The sequence below is a fragment of the Ovis canadensis genome, chromosome 2, assembly GCF_042477335.2.
Source record: "Ovis canadensis isolate MfBH-ARS-UI-01 breed Bighorn chromosome 2, ARS-UI_OviCan_v2, whole genome shotgun sequence".
Classification (NCBI taxonomy): domain Eukaryota; kingdom Metazoa; phylum Chordata; class Mammalia; order Artiodactyla; family Bovidae; genus Ovis; species Ovis canadensis.
In genome coordinates, this window is record NC_091246.1 from 229,852,280 (window position 1) to 229,864,230 (window position 11,951).

An 11,951-nucleotide genomic window follows, 5' to 3' on the forward strand; every position below is an offset into this window, starting at 1 on the left:
TTTTTTTAAACTTAAAATCCTGCAGCTAAAATTTAAATGTTACGAACTTTGTTATACACAACATCTAAGGTAAAACTCTTCCTCAGGAATTTTTTTCCAGGACAAATGTACACCAAATCAAATTCTAAATTTTACACCATTATCCTTTATTAAGATGCAATTACTTCTTTAAAGGGAAGTGGCCATTGCTGTGGCAGAAATTATGTCAGTCTCCTTGGTCTTTATCAGGAAGGAAGAAAAACTGACTTTGACAATAAAAATTCATAAAGCCTTTTATTCCTCAACTGTCTTCAACAACTATTTTCCATGGTTTTCATAATTCCCTTTGACAATGGTGAAACTTCTAACTCATCTGTTTTAAATAAAGATTTTATAATCCTAATGGGCATTTTGATAACTGCATGTTCCAGATACAAACTGGAAAGTATATTCTGTTCATTTGAGGGCATAATTCCATCATAGACAATGTGAGAGGATGCTTTCTTAGAAAAGAGACGACCCCATTCCAGCAAAAGTTCAGCACTATTGGAGTTCAGCATTTGGCCCAATACCACAACATAAAGGTGAAAGCTGAACTGTGCCACTCTCCACCCAAGACTGGGACGAATGGGGTGAGGAAGCCTTTCCCAGCAGAGTAGAGAATGGTCCTCTGTCCCCACTTTAGTGTGTATCTTCCAAGAGAATCGCAACTTCTGAAATTCTCTTTCACTTTCTTCAATCACAATTCTCCAGCTAAGGTAGCCAGCACTTTTCTATTTCAACAATAACATCAAATATTTTTTCTAACCTTATTGAGATATAATTAACATAAGCCCACTGTCAAAGCCAGTAATTCTGCCTTGGTACTGAGGTCAGGCTCCACTCAGAGTAAGACTCTGTGTCCCCCTAGCAGTATATGAACACATAGCCTGATATCCAAGAGGGGACAGTCACTTTCACTCCACATGTATGTGAAACATGAAATACACATATACGTGAAAAATGCAGCAAAGAATTCTCTAGCACTGCATCTGGACCCAGGACAAGGCAGTCATAATCAATCTGCACTGACTCACACTTCCAGCTTAATCTATTTCAGGCAGTTGTCCCAATGCGCAATGATTGGGACTATTTCAAAGGACATTTGAGCACAGATTATTAATTAATTGGGAATTATAATAGAAAATGTTAGAAAATACTCACTAATGATTCTGACTCTGTACGTCAAGATTCATCTTGCTCAAGGGTGAATGACATAGTAAAATAAAATCAAATGAAATAAAAATAAGTCTCGAAGCACAATTATTTAGTAGAGAAGTGAACAGAGAAAGGGCTTCAGAAAATCCACCCCCACAGGCAGATCCATGATGCTCAGCTGAAAATTCAAAGCCGAATCTGGCATAAATTTCACAACCTCAGTTAGAGTGATTTGTTGGAATTTGCAAATTAAGCACAGAGATGGTATTTCCAAAAGAGCCTTTGCAGGAATTTTAGCTCTCATAATAAAAGAAAAATCTTTCCAAATATATTAAATTCTTAAACCAAAAAAAAAAAAAAAGTCTAGCAGTTCATCGAAAAATCAACAGTCCAAAAAAGTCATAAAATTATTCAGGGAAATATTTTTCCTAGCATTCAACAGCAGTGCTGAGTATGAATTGGGAAGCTGTGCTGTTACTTAAAATTCTGATGACTCTAGAAAGTGTAATCCACAGGACAAATAAACCTTTCTGTGTGTGTGTGCAACTGGGTATAGTTTACTGACAGCATAATTCATAGTGACCGACTTATAAATAAACTCTAACGATGCACAAACTACACACACAAACAAACACATATCTGCTCCTACACTGTAGGAGGTTTAAAAATATACATGGGACTCATCTAACCATTCATAAACAGAAAAACTGTGGAAACATATGTAGGGAAATGCAGTTAATCTAACTCCCAGTTTCCTGTGTATTTAATTATTCCCCACCTAGTTTTACATAAAACTCTGACATCTTGCCTTTACATCATTCCAGCTTGGAAAGCAACTTCAGTAAAACTTCCATATTTAGAAATTTAGTGGACACTGGGATCTTAGCTTCCATGCCTCCCACCACCTCCTGGCCAAGGAGAATCTATTTGATGATAAATTCACCATCTTAGCTTAAGTTTTAAACAAGAAATCACCATAGGATAATTAAAAACACCCCATGAATCTCTTCTCTACAAACCTAGGACATGTAACTGGTTTCAGTTCCTATTTCTTAAAGAGAATTCGGTCAATCCTCCTTAGAGGTTTCAGAGGAAAAGGGGGATTTTCCAAGACAGATAAGTTGAAATGATCCCGCTTTGATCTCAGTGGTTAAGAATCCTTCACAATGGAAGATGGCCACTGAGAGGCCGCGATCCTGGCCTTTTAATGCGTAACAATGGTATCAACAAACAGCTACTTAATCAATATTTGGCCAGAGCTGCTGAAAACTTCCTTTTCAGATTTTAATTCCTTGTTGTAAAACAACCCCAGAGCAGCCAGTGAGATAAGGCATTAAACTGACTGCTTAATTGCCTTTTACTGTCTGGTTAGTTATATATGTACATTCTTAATGGTTCTTTAATCTTTATTTACCCGCATAAATAAATTACCTGGGGTAGGACCCCACCAAACAGAACCTTCTCTGCCGCCAAGCCTGGAGAAACTCTCACCATTTGTTTGTTGCTGTTGTTGAGGCTTTTAACATTCATTGACTATTTATGTACGTTAACATTTAACCTCGTGGTTACGAAGGATTTTTGTTGTTGTTCTCAAAAATACATATACTCGTGAAAGCTGAACCTGAGTTCGGTGGCAACACTGCTAGTCACCTGATGAATTTCCATATATTCCACCCCTTGAACCCAGGCGCACTTGCTGGTTCCACCTCGTCGCGCGGACGGGTTTTATTGCATAGCCCTGGGGACTCTTAAATGACCCTTCAGTAATTATTACGCACTTGAAGCACCAACGTCCCCGTTCCGGTGCTATCACCCAGCAAATCAAACTTCAAAATAAACATACAATTTCAAGCATTAATTAGAAAATCTGCATGTTTTCAATAAAGCTATAAAGTAAGCCGACAGCAGTCAACCAGACAAAACCAACCAGCGAAAAAGAAAGCTACAATCTGATCTGCTTCCTTTCAAATCGGTCCAACGGGAAAATCTTTACCGTTACCTCCTCGAAAAGAACACAGCGTGCTATTTCAATTTTAATTCAAGTTCTGATATTTCCCATAGATTTTTAAATGGGTGATATTTCCTTGTTGAGTATTTTAAGCGCTATAGAAAACATTAAATTTACCCGCCCCACCCCTCCAAGACAAGAGACGGCATTGGGGTCAAATTCGTGATTCTGACAAATGGAGACCTGGCTGTCCACTTTAATAAAGGTTCCGATGCCACAAACTTAAGATCTTATAGCTCCTGATTTTAATCTGTGGGAAAGATTCCCCCCCTCCCCCCCCCCGCCCCCGCCTGACCCCCGCCCTTTGCCTCGCGCCCAAAAGTCCTTCCCTGCTAACTGGTGGGGTGGGGTAGAGAGGGGGCAGACACAAACTGCCTTCAGTTCCCCCTCGATTTCAATAGTGCTCCCGTTAATGATAAAATGTTCATGATCCCACAGGAAACGAAATCTTTCCAGAACCTTTAAAACGTCAGTACGTGTTTGTTTTATCGTATGCCCAGCTGAAAAGATGACGTCGTCTTCGTTAATTTTAGAAAAGCTCACAAGTTTGCAAACTCGAGCAAAGCTTTTGTCACTTTTACTTTCTCAAATCAAAAAAAAACAAAAACAAAAACAAAAAACAACTGCTTTTCATAAATGTCAAATTGAAAGGGATCGATATAAAAGGAGGGTAAGCTCCAACCGACCTATGGTTGGGTCTCCTGGCTCAAACTTTGAAACTGTTGCAAACCTCCCACGCTAGCTGGTGATTCTTAAAAAGGGTTAGGGTCCTATGAAAGTGTATCTCCAGCCCCAATCAAAACATCAATTTGGCAATCTGGCCTCTTTCCCCCTGCACCCCCGAGCTGCCACTTCAAAGCTGCTGCAACAAGTCAGTAATTGTAACTTTGCATCTAAATATTTAAGCGAGAGTCTTGCAGTCGCGTGTCCATTTACAGTCCTCATCTGTCCTCTAATTCCATTACGGCACAAAGCAAAAATGTTTCCCAAAACTCACAAACAGGAAAAGCGTCACCCTGCCGCTGGTGGAGGAGGAGGAGGAGGCTGGGGGGAGGAGCTGATGAAGGAGCAGTTTCTATTGATTAGTCACCGCTTTTGTGTTAAGGGCTTTCTTTAAAATAAGAGGGGGAAAAATGGGGGGAGGGTGCAGAAATTTCACTAATGTGAGCCTCGGGCAAGGAAGGGGAAAAAAGAGGAGAAGAAGGAGGGGGAGGCGGGTTGTGTCTAGATGAAAGTGAGAGGGACATAAAGGAGGCAATTGAGTCGGCTGCAGCCGGGCGAGCTAAGCTTCGATCCGGCCGGAGCGCAGAGGAGGGGGCGGCGCGGCGCGGCGCTTTGGCTCCGGGCGCGAGAGTGGGGGCCGTGCCCATTGTGGCGGCGCCCGCGGGCCCGCTCCGCCGCGCCGGGGGAGGAACAGAGGCGCCCATTGAGTGGCCGCGGCTCGGGCCGTGCCCACAGCCCCCCGTTGCCGCGACCGGGGCTGGGTTTCTGCGGCTGCGCCCGGCCGGCTCTCGGTGCCGAATGGGGAGGGAAACGAAGGGGAGTGAAGAAGGTCCTGGGAAGGGTGGGGGATTCCTGGCCGCCCAACCCTCTCCTTCCACCCTGGCAAAACAGCTAGACGTGTAGGTCCAACGAGGGGCGCGCAGTCTGTTCCGTGCCAGGGCGCACGGGCCTGCGCGCACCGGGTCGGTCAGCCACGGTCTTCTTGGATGGGGCGACACACAAGGCAAAGTTGGGAAAGTGAATGGGGCCATCTAGAACGCGACCCTGGGGAGAAAAACGAGAGCTGTTCTGACCTCTTTTAGGGTGCCTCTCACCCTACGTCCTAGTCTCTGACAAGTAGAAAGATGCACCAGAGAAGAGCCAGTCAGCAACAGCCGGCAGGCCGAAAAGGAATCCGGAACCTTCAGAAAGCGCGCGCCGCCCTGCTCAGGACGCCCAAACGGCCTTCGTTAGGCCCGCCTGGGAGCTCAGACCCCTCTACCAACATTCATTCTGTTTTCCAAGCCGGACAGCCTGAGACTTTTGCTGCCCAAACGACCGGGAATCTTTTTTTTTTTTTTTTTCCTTTTTGAGATTTTTAAACTTCCCTTCCAACTCCATTCCCCTCTGTCCTTTCTCTGGGCCCCTCTTGCCCTCCAGGGCTCATCTGGAAAAGGAGCTAGAGGTGCTGAAGAGACTGACACTGCCTCTTGCTTGACAACTCCAAATTAAATTAGACTTCAGCCTCCGAGTTGTGTGTGTGTGTGTGTTTTCAACGGTTCAGCCCCGCTGGGGAGAATACTCTGCTTTTAAAAATGGTAGCAATTGCCCTTGAATGGCAGCAGCCCCAGCTAGACAGCCCGAAAGACTAGAAACATTTTGTAGGTGAAATGGCCACTTTTTCCACGGCTGGAGAGTCCATAAAACTTCCTGGCGCAGCAGCTCTTGGGGCTCATTGAATAATTCATCCCTCATTGCAAGCCCATAATGTCTATTCTCGGCCCTTTGTGGGGCTGTTTTCTCTTCTTTTCTCCTTGAATTATAAAAAGGTTGCCTTCCTTTGTTCACATCAAGCTGCTGCGAGCGGGAGCTTTGTCTGGGCCGAGCTAAAGTGTGAGTTTCAATGGACTCTCCCGGCTTTGTCTCCCAAGTTCATCTCCAAGTGTAGATTGTGTAGAGAAGGCCTTCTTTGTAAAAGCTGGAAAAGTTGTACAAATGTTTGACCAGCTCATTTGGGGCGTTTTGTCTCCTAGGCCCTCGGTTGCTGGTGCGGCGATGGAGCTGCAGCGCAGGCGCCTCTAGCAACAAGTAGCAAAGCCTGGCCACCTCCACCCTCCTTCCCAAGCCTCCTTCTGGGTTCAGTGCCTGCAGGGGCCTGTTGGGTTTGGGGTTGGCTGGCTTCTTGCCTTCTTCCCTCCCCAGCATCTCCAATACAGCATCTAGACCAGGACTAAAAGCCAGGCATCCTCTCAGAGACCAGGGCAGAAAGGCACCCCTTCAAAAAGAAGGGCTTACACTGAGTCTGTGTGAGACCTCTGCTTCAAAGGAGGGAAGCCACAGGGTATGTGTCTTCTTCACTCAACCTGCCCTGGGTTTTTAGGTCTTGATTGCCTGTGTGTGCCAGAGCACCTAGGCATCGGTTTAGCCCTACAAACTGCGGTTTGGATTTGTAACATCTAAGTCTGTGTCTCTTCGAAGTTGTGTACAGATTTGGTATTGATTTGTAAAGCTGCCGGCTCCGGAGGGCCAGTGGCCTGCGCTGGAGTTGAGCAATGAAAGTAAAAAAAGCGACCAGTTTCCCGAACCACAGTCCTGCCCAGGACACCACTGGCGGAGGGCTCAGATCCAGTAGGTCGAAGTAGTTGACCGCTCCAAGCCCACCTGGAGAGCCGTCTGCCCTTCTAGGTCAACTCAAAAGTCCACGCAGCCTCAGGAGTCTCAGCCCCCAGCAAGGGAAGGCCATGCATGGGTGGGAACACCGGGCAACTCCCGACCCTTTGGGCCTCAAAAGAGGTGCAACCATCCCCCAAGCAAAAAGTGCTGAGAAGCAGAACTGTGGAGACTCTCCTTGTGCCAGGATCCCTTCCCAGTTCAGCTCCCACGGGGTTGACTTTTTCCGTGGGGCTCTGAAGATAACCCCAAGCCCACATGTAAGGCTCCACAGGGGAGGTTTTTCTCTTGAGGCTGACAGATCACAGCCAAGGAGAAGACACCCCTGGGAAGAGAAAGTGCACCCACATTGTGAACCCGAGAACCCAGAAACCCCTTGCTTGTAACTAGATCTTAGGCTTGTTTTTCTTCCCAGGCACACACAGTTCAAACCCTACCGCACTTGAAGATCAATTTAAAACAAAGGAAAAACCACCGACGTACATATATACATTTATAAGGCAATCAGTGTGATGTAACTTTGAAAACCTACTGCCTTCAAGAGTTTTGAGTCTCTCTTCCTCTCCCCTGTCTACCCACCTCCTCAACCAAGGAACTCTTTGGAGACTCTGGGCCCTTCCTAAGGGAGCAAAAATTTCCTTTAACCTCAGGAGGCTCAAAGACTGGCCCCCAGGCCCCAAACTGCTCAGATTCAGTCTTGCTAGCCTGCGGGCAAGAGGGTAGCCCCTCAGCCAGACCGCACTTTGTAGTTCTAGATTCCGAGAGACTGTGAGTGGTGCGGAACAAAGATTTATGAAACAGAAAAGAGAGAGAGAAAAAAGATTTTTGTTTTCAATGAAAGTGCATCTCGGGTCTTTCTCTTCAATGCTCTTACCCGGCTGCAGTGGATACGAGTGAGGAGGGACCGTGACATGAGCCGGGGAGGCGCAGCCCTGGAGCCTCCAAGGTCAGAGCTCGGAGTCCGAGAGGCGCTGGCCCGCAGGGCGCCGCTCAGAGCGCCGCCGCTTACCTCGCTCGCTCAGGATGCCGTCGATGCTGTGTTTCGCTTTCTTCTCACTCTCCTCTGCCTCCTTCCTCTCCAGGTCGGCCTCCTCCTCTTCGCCTTTCCCGAATTTACTCCTCAGGATGCGGCTGATGGAACTCACTGGGGGCGGGAGGAAGAAGGGGGCGCAAACGACTGAGATTTGCAGGATCATGCTGGAAGGGGCTCCCAGCTCCTAATCGGAGTGGGAGTGAAGAAGGCCTGCCCTGCAGTTTGCTTCTGTCCCCTCCTGCATCTTTGGGCATCCTTGCCCTTCTACACCCCGCCTCACCCTCCCACTCAACCTGCCCCCACCCCACCCCCATTGTATGATCTTCTTCTAGGATCGCGGAGACCGCAGCCTGGAAAGCTCACACCTCCGGGTTAGGGGCTGGGAACAGCCGTACGGGTCCTCTCTCCCCAGTAGGAAGCCTCCCTCCTGACTCCACAGACGGGTCTCTAGATCGCCAGTCTCAGAGAATTCTCCCGCCAGCCCACCCGGCACACCCCCACCCCAAGCTGAAGGCATTGCGCCCCGCGGTTCGCGGTATGGCAGGAAGAAGGAGAGCGGCCCCATCTCCTGCAATTCGACTTTTTTCTTTTGAGACCATAAAGGGTTTAAATTTCAACTGCAGAATCGTTTCCTATTGTAAAAATCAAAAGAAAATGCACTCTTCCCCGTTTATTTTTTCCAGATTCCAGTCTGGTAAACAAATCCATCCTCTGAAATATCTCGTTCTCGCAGGGGGGGGGAAAGGGAGTTTCCTTCTAATTAAAAACAAACCCGTGCGCCCTCGTGCTCGCCCTGCTCTCGCCCCTATTCTCCCTTCGCCTCCCCCTGGCCGCCGGGGGCGCCGGATGGTCCCTGGGACTTTCCCGGAAAAAAATCTCCCGGCCATTGCCGAAGCCTCCCCTCCCGTGAGCGCACGGAGAAGCCTCGGCTGGCGCGGCCCCATCTCCCTTCGGTTAGGGTTACCAAAACATTTGTTTCTCTTTAAAAGGGAACATCAATATTAATAAACGCTTGGCCTCCGCCTCGCGTTTCCTGCCCTGCCCCTTCGACAGAAACCCTCTTTGGGGAGCCCTGAGAGGCGGTCTCTCAACCCCAGGACAAGCAGCTGATCACTCCCTCCATAAAACGGCTAGTTCGTAAATATTTCAGAGTCCCGGGAGGGACCGCCTCCCGATCATCCAGATCGATCACTGGGGGTGATTACGGTTCAGATGGCCCGCCCGCGTAATAGCGACTGACGCCTAGCCTTGGGAAGACGCAGATGAGCCTGGTACCTGAGGGTACGGTGTTTCGATCACAGACCGCGTCCTTGAGTAATTTGTCTCGAATTTCCCAGCTGAACATGCCGGGGTTCTCTCTTTTGTATTCCTCTATTTTCTTCTCCACGTCAGGCGTTGTCACCTGCTTTAAGAGAACCGGCAGACCGGCGTTGGTACCCAGTTCTCTGGGCCAGATGTGGCGGCCTCACCGCCTCCAGGCCTGGTGGGATTCTCCTTCTTGTGCCCCATGGCAAGTTTCCCCTGGTTAGCAAAAGGACCCCAACTCTCTGAGCAGTGTACCTTAGAAAAGGGCAGAGAGAAAACCATCCCAACCCTCTCCTCCCTAGATCAGCTCTCACAGTTGGGATAAAATAAAAAGAGGTATGACCTCTTGGAAGGGGTGTACTTTCTGATCCGTGGGAATAAAGAAAGGCAACCCTTTACGCTGAATCAACAGGAAAACGAAACTAAAAAAGGAAGGCTTGAAAGAGGAGCAGAAAAAAATCAGGTTAGATCTGTAACTTGGGCCTTTTCAAAGGAATTCAAGGTTTTAGCTCAAGTGAAGAGCAAAATGAAACGCAAAAGTTGAGTGTCCATTAAAAATCAGAGTGGTAGCAAATATGATTAATTGGAAAGACAGGCTCTTTATTCCACTACCACCACCACCACCACCACCCCCCTCCCCAAGAAAAAGAGTTTCCAGAGATTCTTAGAGAGGTTGCAAAGCGGGCTGGCATGCAAGGAAAGGCAGTTGTCTGGAAATTTTCAGTGTACCAGAATCCTCCTTTTGGTTTTGCCCTGTGGCAACCAGAAAATTATACTGGATTTTCCCCACATCCAGAAAAAAGGGCAGCTGTAGGCAATCCCCTCCCACTCAGCCATAGCCAGTGTGATTCTCTTTCCTTTTGTAAGGAGAACCAAAATAGTTTGAGGATAGCACCAAACTGCCTTTTAAAAGCCAAGTCATCGGCTCATTACAAAGAAAGCAAATCACCCTAGCTTTTGACTCCTTGAAGACAATTTGGACTGGAGGCAACTGGGGAGAAGAGTTGGGAGTGAAACCATTCAAAAACCCAAAGTGGCTCCTTGGATTAAATTTGGAATGGGCAGTATAGTCGCTGGGAGCTTGGGAGATACTTGGAGAAGAAACCAGCAACAGGTGAGTACAGCTTGGACGCTTTGGGTGTCTGCCTATTAAAACAATTTGATGAGAATTCTAGGATTCTGAGGCATATAAAACAAATGCTTTATCTCCTTTGCAAAAATGCTAGAGGTTTTCCTTAGCACTTATCAAGAAGTACCAGCTCAAACAGCACTGTAGACCGTTCTCTTCACCACCACCACCCCCGCAACACACACACACATACACACACTTTCCCAGACTTGCAAAAAAACACCTCAGAAAGTCCCAGCTGGCAGTCCTTTCCCACTGCCCACTCTGCCCTAACTCCAGACAGGAGGCCCCCAGGGCCAGGCCTGCGAGCTCACCTTGGGCTTGCTGCCACCAATGGCACCAGGGCGGATGGAGCCGGTCTCCTGATACCTGCATAGGATCTTAGAGACGCAGCCGTGGGACACACGCAGCTGGCGGGAGATGACACAGGGCCGGATGCCATGGTGGGCCATCTCCACGATCTTGTGGCGGATGTGGTTGGGTAGTGGCCTGCCGTTGATAAAAACACCTCCAAGCTGGTTGACCCGGCCCTGGCCGAGGGGAGTGGACACTGGGAACAGAAGTCAAGAAGAGAGGCAAGTGGAAGATCATTTGGGGAGAGAGGAGAGCAGCCCAAAAGATGAACCCCAATTTCACACTCTTCTGGCCAATCAGTAAGTTACAGCCTTAGCACTGAAATTGCTCCATTTGGGCTCCCAACCTGAGACCCTACTTCAACCACACTTGTTCAAACTATTAAGCAATTCAAGGGCACATAATCTTGTGTGAAAGGAACTCGCTATAGTGAACCTGTCTTCCCTTTGGACCCAAGAAAGGGGACAATTTGCAGGGACAGGGGGTGGGGTGCGGAGACCTAGAGGCTGGTGAAAGAATGGCCTCCCTGCAGAGAGACGTTCACCCAGGCCTTCTGCGGCTGGCATTAAACCCTGTCTAACTGGGGGGGCCTTTCTTTCTAAGAAACTTGGAGGAGTTGACAACCCTTTGGGTTTGGGGCTAGGAGTGCTGCAGCCAAAGGTCAAAGAGGGTACTGAAAGCAAGCCGCAGGTGTCATCGCGAGTCACCTGTTACACCTTGGGCCAGAGACGACAGTCCAGTCTGCTCACAGGCCCCTCGGCTCCACTGGTGCTCTGGTTATTATTAATAATACATCCTATTTCAGACTGAGGGCCAAGCCCAGGCACCGGCAAGGTCAGCATCCCAGCTCAGGCGCCCCAACCTCGCAAACTGTCTAGAAAGTCCGAAAAAGGACTTGCAAGGTCTCCTGCCTCCCTGGAGTCCAGAACCTTCAGACTAACTGAAAGGCGGTCTTCCAAATGGGTTGTGGAAACTTCCAGATGAAGCTGGAGATAAACGAGGCCCTAATTGAGGAATCAATTAATACTAAAAATTCCCCAGCACGATTCTGCACCAGCATGTGCCACCACAACTTCTCACCCCCTAAGAAAATCCTTCCAGAATTATTAACAAGAGTTTAGCGACTACAGGAACAGCCGAGGTAGTTTTGAGATGCCTTCGGGGGCACAAAGTGCTGAGAAGTTGCTTGCTGGTGCTCAAAAGCCGGGTGACCCCTACCCCACCAAGGCATTTTCAAAACAACAGGGGAAAGCATACCCACCCAGGAGCAGGCCTGGCCGCCAAGCTCCAGCAGGAGTCACAGTGAAAAGGACGCTTCGTTTACCCAGAGAAAATCGAGAGGGGATCTCGCCCGACTGTTCCCTCCGGATATGCGGGTACCCCGGGAATAGGCTCCTGGACGCGTCGAAGGAGCCCGTGGAGACCCTGGCTGGGTGGAGCAGCCTGGCCGCGGACCCATGATCTGGGCGGCGCTGAGGCCCTTTCTTACCTTCCAGCGGGAACCCGCTGCGCGGGTAGTTCTGCCCTGGGCCCGGCCGCATCATCCTGGGCACAGCTCCGGCCAGTGTGGTCAT

General features: G+C 48.6%; 1 protein-coding gene across 2 annotated transcripts in view; it reads right to left on the minus strand.

The window, feature by feature from the left end:
- Positions 1-11,951, minus strand: part of PAX3 (paired box 3) — a 101,627-nt gene extending 89,676 nt beyond the window's left edge. Inside the window, exons 1-4 of one of the 2 annotated variants that reach the window (XM_069579483.1) lie at positions 11,867-11,951; positions 10,338-10,573; positions 8,865-8,991; positions 7,566-7,700 (exon numbers count right to left, since the gene is read on the minus strand). In XM_069579483.1, the coding sequence (XP_069435584.1) occupies positions 7,566-7,700; positions 8,865-8,991; positions 10,338-10,573; positions 11,867-11,951 (583 nt within the window). Of the gene's footprint in view, positions 1-7,565; positions 7,701-8,864; positions 8,995-10,337; positions 10,574-11,866 lie in introns of both variants that reach the window. The other variant, XM_069579482.1, reaches the window with a different exon arrangement.